The 8201-nt window shown below is 36.6% G+C and overlaps 1 protein-coding gene across 5 annotated transcripts in view; it reads left to right on the top strand.

Annotated features, from left to right (window-relative positions):
• CDC42SE2 (CDC42 small effector 2) overlaps window positions 1-5278 on the top strand; it is an 82385-nt gene extending 77107 nt beyond the window's left edge. For all 5 annotated transcript variants that reach the window (XM_065656415.1, XM_065656412.1, XM_065656417.1 and 2 more), the window contains 2 exons: window positions 2603-2720; window positions 3150-5278. In XM_065656415.1, coding sequence (XP_065512487.1) covers window positions 2603-2701 — 99 coding nt within the window. In that variant the 3' untranslated portion in view covers window positions 2702-2720; window positions 3150-5278. The remainder of the gene's footprint in view (window positions 1-2602; window positions 2721-3149) is intronic.
• The last annotated feature ends 2923 nt before the right edge of the window (window positions 5279-8201 follow it).

The following is an 8201-nucleotide window of genomic DNA, read 5'->3' on the forward strand; positions in this document are numbered from 1 at the left end:
ACTACTGAAATATTTTGGTTTTTGTTTGCCTCCTCTGTAGAGCACCTTGCTCCTTTTTTTAAAAGTACGCTTAAATAGTAGAAGCCCTTTGTGCACTACTTCTTTCTCATTCCCATCACTTTCTTTCTTATTTTATTCATATTCCGTGGAGAAATTTCACTTTCTTCTTCTGCTTCATATTTCTCAGTTTAGCCTTTGATTTCATTTATTCTGTCCTTTTCTTAGTTTTCCCTTGTTTTCTTTCTCAAGGGACCATCTGTGCTATCTCCTAGTTCTGAAAGGGAGGGGGAAAAAAAGGAAGGAGGAAATTAATGAGATAGATAAGTAGCACAACAGATTGTGTGATCTTTAATTGGTGGAATCTCTTCCCCTTCCAAAATCTTTAAATACATATTCTATCTAAATTAGACATAGGAGAGTAGAACCTTCCTGTTATGTATGATCAAAGGAAGGCAATGTCATCTTTTAGAAAGAAAAAAAATAATTTCATTTCATGGTGCTTGTTCTTGCAGCTCAGACTGCCTCAAAAGGACAATGCTTCAGAAAAAATACCACCTTATAATCGCACAATTGTTAGACCTGCATTTTGCTCGGTGTTCTTAACATCGTATGTCTCCTATATAAGTTTTCATATATAAAATAGCTACTGAACTGGTAAAGCAGTCAAATTTAATTTGCTGCATTTGCTTTGCTTCAAGTGTAACAGCCTCTGCATTTTAGACTGATACTTCTTACCCACTGACACAAACATCTATATGTGTGACTCAAGTACCAGAGAAATTATTCTAACCTTTAGAAGAAGTGCTCGTAAAAATTTACACTGTAGCCTGGCGATTTGTGTTGATTTGCTGTTCTTCAGAATTTTAAAGTCATGTAGGCAAGTTGTTGGGCTGGCAGGTGACATGGCCTGGAGATGCTTTTCTAGCTCTTTTTCACTAGAGGCAGGGTTCATTCAGATTAAATTAATGCCATCCTCAAGTCATTCTTGTGAATACATTTACATGTAGATTGATTATTTTCTGAGGGAAAAAAAGATTAAATTTGAACTCCTTTTATTCCAAAGAGCAACAGAAGATGCTTGGTGAAGAAAACAATGAGCTCAGTGAAATGCTAAAGTTCTTAAACACCACCGCATGAATGTGGTTGCATTTCTCCACGGTTCCTTACTGACTCTGTAGTCTCTGATGTCAGCCTTACTACAGCATTGGCTCTGAACACTTTTCCTTGAAGAAAAATGTGGATATAACATTGCTTTGCTGCAGCTGTATTGCTTATTTGAGCAAAGTGCCAAGGTAGTAAATGGTTTTACGTTGCACTGCTTAAATACATAAAAATAAGGTCTTTAGCACAGCAGTACAATATGCCATACTATTGAAGACAAAGATCCTAAATCGAGCTCTCTTTTCACATTGGTTTGAGAAACTGTGTAAGAAGGAGTTGTGCTGATTTTGTGTGTATGCATGTGTTTTACTTTACTGTGGGAAAGAATATATTTCTTTTGTCTTCATAGGGAAAATATCATGCAATCTACTTGGAAATATTTCTCCAGTGCTGTTTTAATACAGATTTCTAGTGATGTTTTGAGGTCTTTGTGAAGGAACATACCTGTACTAATTGCAAGCGGTGCCCTCCAGGCATAGGCTTTGCTGCAAGTTCAGTTTCAGAAGCTGTAGCCTTGAATGGATATGTTATTTTGTACTCATTGTGTACTTGTTATTTATACTCTGGGGTGCAGAGAGAAAAAGGCCAAACCTTTGAGGTTGGAGTTGTCTTCCTGCAGGCACTTGGAGATGATTATTTTGACTCATGCAACACAAGCAGGAAAGAACTATGGGTTCCCTTCCTTTTTGTCGATAAAGGCAATGAAAGCCATAGAAGAATGTGCGAGTCTTGGAGGGTGGGGATGGGATGATGTCCTTTATGTATTTATTTGCACCATGCAAAAAATACTCTCAAATAAGTTATTTCCAGGGATGTAGATAGATTAAGTATGATTTAAACAGTAATGGCCCTGCCATTGAAAAGAATAGTAGCAATTAAGGAAAGCAGTGTGTGCTGTTACATAAATAGATAAATAAAAAGCCTTCCACAAACCAAAAGCTCATTTTTGGTTTAGAAAGTCCTTTTTTAATTATGCTAAGTTAGCCATACAGTGCAGATACTATCCAGATATTTTGTAAGTTGTCCGTTATATTTTTAACATAATGGTGTCCACTTTTCTGGTTTATCATACTTGGCAAAGAACACTTTCCATATAATAAGATAAATTACAGCTTGTCAGATGGAGTGGAGTTGGATACCAGTAAGAAATTTGATTAATTTTTTTTCGAGTAATTGAGCAGATCAGTAAAAGCCTGAATCAGCCAGTTTTCTTCAGGAGAGAGGAAAAACTTCTGCCTCAGCACCAGTTCTTCCATCTCACTTGTTCAGCTGCCTGCAGAAGTGAAAATTTCAGCAAACCTACACTGCACGTCCTTATGCTAAAGTAATGTAGCTTTAATGGTACAGGAGCACTTCAGAACCAAACCTAAACAATAAATGCAATCAGAAGCATTTGGTGCCATTCTTATTTTCTCTTCCTCCCTTTCCCTTCTGTCTTCAGGTCAGCTCAATTCAGAATCAAATGCAGTCCAAGGGAGGCTATGGAGGTGGCATGTCTGCAAATGTTCAGATGCAGCTTGTAGATACAAAGGCAGGATAACCTTTGGGAAACCCTTCCAGTAAGTACTGCATGCTGCTTTTTAGGTACTATTAGAGTAGTAGGAAAATAAATCATGCTACTTTGTAATTAGCTCCCTGTAAATAGGGGATGATGCCTGATTTTAAAATGCATTTCTTAGTAAAAAATTCAGTATCATGTAAACATGTTAATTTTGTTACCCAATGAACAAGAGATTGTCCTGACTGCATCAGTCTGTTCATATGCCTGTTTTATACCTATAATTTGCCTTTATACAGGCAAATCTTTGCAAGTAAAGTTAGTTGTGTAATAAATTTCAGAAGAATTTTTTTATATGATTAGTGTACCATTCTTGCAACAGTTCCATCCATTTAAGCATAATATGTGTGGTGTTAATAGCAATGTTACAGTAGTAAAATGGTCACTCAGAATGTTCAAAACTCTGTTTAATGTGTTTTCTGTCTTCTAGGTTTATGTGAGTTCCTGTATCTTCTTCCCTCTGTCCTATCTTTTGCCTTGGTGACTGCTTTCTGTGCTTATGACAAGAGAAGTGATGGATCATTGTTCACCCTTTGCGATTACTCCAGTGAAGATTTGCTGTTCTGCTCTGATGATGCCATTTATCAGATGGGTCCGACCGTGCCTTTTGGTGGCATGCACACATTGGCCTCTACCAGTATCATGGACATAGAGCTGTTTAGGATCAGGTTTAGCTTTTCGTTTATCTTAAGGCAAATTAAAGCACCAACCTTAGATTCCCTCATCCCTCAGAAATACTAATGCACAACATTTGGTTGCTTTTTAGTCTTTAAATCTTTTCTTCACTCAAGTAATTTAGAAACGAGTGAGTTTCCATTAATGTCTTCAGTCATCTGTTGTTCATACCCATCTTTGAAAGGTCTGGGACCTGCAAGCACAAATGATTATTTCATACAAAATCAGCAGAGTAGATGACTGCATGCTTTGTGAAGTTGCTTTATATGGTGGCCCACTTGGTGCTAGGAGAAAAAAAAAATTGCCTATTGCAGACTGGTGAAAAACTTTGCTGTGGCACCAAGTCATGCCTGTTCCTGAAAAAGGACTTGTAACTTAGCTGCTTCAGAGTTATGTCTTTATTTTAGTTTTTATCCAGCTGGTCTTGAAATAATAAAGAGAGAGCTTGCATTCATGAGGCATTTGTTGTAAATGTTCAGTATATTTATTTTGAAAGAGCTGATCTTAAGACTGTAAATCAGTGTAGTACCGTATCTAGGTGTTGTGGAAACACGTTAGTCTATTTAAAAAGAAAAGAAAAGCATCATGTTTGGCTGCTCTTTTTTCTTTTTACCATTTTTCTTAATTCTAGGCTATATGTTCATTTCCCGCAGCAGCATGTCAGACTGCCTGCAATATTAGCTAAAAAATTTAATAGAACTCTCTAAGTGGTTGGCAGTTTCTGTGTACTAAATGTTTAGGGGCCATGGAAGTTGCTAAGAGCAACATGCTAATCTGGCAGAACAAATGCCAATGAAAACAACATACAGGGTGACTTTTTACTAAGTCAGTAAAACGCCTTTTGCTCAGGTTCCAAAGCATGTTTCTTTCACATGTTGTGAAATTGTATTTTAATATTGCACTGTTTTCAGATTTTTGCTGTAGATTGTCCCTTTTTTTCCTCCTTGTTGGTGGTTTGAGCAAAGTCAATGATTGAGTCTTGGTTGAGTTAAATTGTTATGTGGTTAAAAAACCCCATCCAAACAAGGCATAACTGAGCCTAGTCAGATCCATTTTTATACACATACACACATGTGTTCATAAATACAGATTGCTGTCATAAATGATTCTTTATTCTTTTTCCATCCTTTCCCTGATTTCAGATTGCAACAGCTGTCAGGTTGATTTAAACATGTATAAACCTGCCAGCTCTGCTCTCACAGTTTGCAAAGAACATACAAAATGCAGGGCCGTGGAGGTAGTTTGCCTTCTCTCAGTTGTCCTCCAGTGGCAGGTGTCAATTATCTGGTTGAATAGTTTGAATTAGGTTGGATAGTCTTCACTGATAAAGGTACTGATTTGTGATGACAGAAGATCAAGATGTTCAATTGTCTGGGTGCATAAACATGTGGCAGTGCAGTGATTTTTTTTTTTTTTTTTTTTTTTTTTAGCGGCCAACATGTCCAGTGCCACTTTATCAATGAGTCTTAACTATACTTTGGTTATGAAATTATTTGAGCTTTGTCACTGGTAATAGCGGCTTAAATTTGCTTGCCAAACATATCTTGCACTTGTCAAAATGTTTTCAGCTCAATAGCCAGAAAAAAAAATTGACATATTTTTATAACAGACATAATTTGTACATTGTGTTCATTCTTGAATAAAGTCAGTTCAGTGTTGGCTTGTAGATATTAAAAGGGAAGTATTGACTTTGATTCAATAAATGTTTTCTTTCAGTTGGTGGCCTATCCTTTTTCTTTTTCATAATTTGCATTAGCATTAGAAAAACACTTGCAGCCTACAGACAAATTTGTGGTGTTGATAAGTAATTTGCAGGCTTGAGGGTTTTTTCATACCACTGGACCTTTTTGTTGCCAAGTGGATTAACCTGTAATTTTATTGGTAGTTTTGTTGCCTTGATTCAGTGTGTATACCAGGGGCTTCTGCAAGGATCTTCAAGGGAAGATTTCTTTAAAAATATATTTGAAACCTTCATATACAGGCTTGCTTTCCTTTTGACTGCACCTGGTATGTGCATTACTTTCCTGATCATCATTCCAATTACTGTAGTGATCAGCAGAAAACTTAATCATACAACTAGTCATCATAATATGCGTATCTGCATTAAATAGATCTGCAAGGCGTGATATTGTCTACTCTGTATTTGGCTCAATTAATTTTTATATTTTACACTCTCAAAGTTAATTCCTTAAGCACTGATTTACTACTTCAGACTTCATGCTGAATTGTTTTAAAGATGGATCATGAATTCTTTAGCTCATGGCAAGTTCTTAGTTGCCAACTGAGGAAAAAGGATGGTTCTAAAGGGAAAGGTAAAGCCATGAGGCTCAACTAGAGGGTTCTTTTCTTTAATTGCTGAGGCTATAGAAGCTTAGTACTATCTATAAAGGTGTTTATTGAAGAGCAGATGTTTTAATATAACCATCTATAAAAATAAAGGGGTTTGACCTCTTAAAGAAGCAGCCAACTTGTGTACACTTAGTCTTTAGTCTGTTTAGCTGCCTAAAGGAGTTGTATGAGTCAATTCACCTGTTTTCTGCCTTTTTAAATTTTTAAGTGAGAATGTGTTGCATTAGCAACCAAGTCTCTGAACATAGTGTTGGTCCCAAGTAGCACTGTACTCTGCCATGATTTGATATACCAAAAATGTCCCACCCTTCAGATCCAGAAAATAAGTTGTGAGGAAATCTTGCCCTGTCCACATAACAACACCTTCTTACCAAGTACATGTTTCATCACAACACAGTTATTCTGATTTCAGTATTCCTTTTCTCTCTTTTTTTTTTTTTCTGTTGTGTTTGTTTGTTTCCCCTGTGGTGAGGGGAAGAGTTAATTGAATACAATATTGATTTTCAAAGTCTAATTTTTAAAGCTATTCCTATTTTGTGTGTATATGTGTGAACAGGGCCCCTTCCTATAGAAAAGATAGTTACTTTTAGAGCTTCATAAGGATTCTGTAGATCTTCAGCACTTCATTGTATTTCGTGATCTCTGTCTTCTATGAAGATATCTATGCATGCCACTCAAAAGACTTAATGAATTGACTTTACTTTCTTTATATGCCTTAAAAAAATAAAAAAAGTACTATGTCCCTGTCCGAAACTAGGAGGAAGCAGCATAGGGTTTACCAAAGAAAGTTTATTAGGTTTTCATATTTGTGAAAGCAGTCCAATGGAGGAGGCCTCTCTTTAACATTTTATTATTCCTTAAAAACAGTTATTAACATGATAGCTTAATGAAATCTGGACTAAACTGCAGATTTAGTGGTATAATGCAATTCCATGAGCACGAACAGCTACATCAGGACATAAAACACTTTCACAGTAAGACATTAAAGGCTCAGCATTTCGGATAAGAGTTTGATGCTGCTTTTCTGTTAAGTCTATAAAAACATGCTGGTTGCATCCACAGGCTACAACTTCCCTATAAAACTATTCTACTAACAGAAGAGGTAAAAATTGTAATCTTCACAGCACTACTTTATTTTTCAAGAAGTACACCTGAGACTGATGACACATGCAACATGTGCCACTGGGAAGCTAAGAGATACTGAATGAGTGAATTGCCAAGCAGTGAGCAAGATTCCCCAGAATGAGACTTGATGAAAATTTAACCATTTCCTGCTGGCAAAAATCTCTGTATTGAAGTAGCAACAGGTAAATTTTAGATGGTTCTTTCAGTGTTTGCTGTTAGGTGATTAGGAGCAACCTCTGTGCATAGTTGCAATAAGCCAACATAACTGGAAGTTATCGTGAACTTTAGCAAGTAACTCTCTCTTAAGTGTAAGCCATACTGAATCATCACTGTGAATGTATAGCTCTGGCTAGTTTCCTTAAAAATTGACAGAACACAGTAAAACATCCTTCTTGCTCTTGATGTTCTATCTTGTGCAATATTGACAGATTTTAAAATGGCATTTTGGTGACCATATTTTAAGTTTATGTAATGGAGAAGAATTGCATGTGCTCTTCAGTATTTCCTAAGAAGAAAAGCTATTTTCTTTCACTGTATTCATGGCATGAAGCAAAGTGCTCATAAGTGTGCACCTCATCATGTAACATTACTAAATCAGCTACAAATTATTTTAAAATGTGCACTACTCAATAAATAAATTGACAAATATTTCATTGTATTTAGCATCCCAAATAATAATGATGCAGTCCTGACTGTAGATCCATATACAGTGGCTGTGATATTAAAGCATATTGAAAATTATGTCCTGGCTCTGCCAATGATTAGTACAAGTACTTCTAAGGCCTATCAGTAAAACCAATTGGGACTGGTCCCATCTACTTACTCTCATAGACCCTGCTAGCACTGATACTGATTTGGCTGCTCAGCTGACTCTGTTGGGTACTGATGTATATAGCACAGGTTGTGGTTTTGGCAAAATTGGTTAGTTTTAACCTGGATCAGTTTCTTAATGCTTATGTAGAGTAAGCATGTGAGTTAGTGGCACAGGATCAGAAATCATCTGTTATGTCATTGATAGCTTAACCTGACTGTGGAAATGCATCAAGCTTTCTGAATTAAAAACCACCTGACATTCAACTTAGAGACTATGCTTAGCTACAGCTGGGGCCATGAATGTGTCCACTGAAAAGCTACTTCCACTTTTTGGGAGCTCTGTTTTCATGCATTGGGTTCACCAGCTTTGCCCAGGTTATTCTGTTTGGTTTGGGGGCACAGAGCATGGTGAACACATTGCCAAATGGTCAACTACATCATGGCCAAGAGTTACCCAACCTCAGGCAATACAATTAATTTCTGCCATCTGTGTTAAATCAATCTATCACCACTATGCAAA

The sequence above is a fragment of the Caloenas nicobarica genome, chromosome Z (genome assembly GCF_036013445.1).
Source record: "Caloenas nicobarica isolate bCalNic1 chromosome Z, bCalNic1.hap1, whole genome shotgun sequence".
Lineage (NCBI taxonomy): Eukaryota > Metazoa > Chordata > Aves > Columbiformes > Columbidae > Caloenas > Caloenas nicobarica.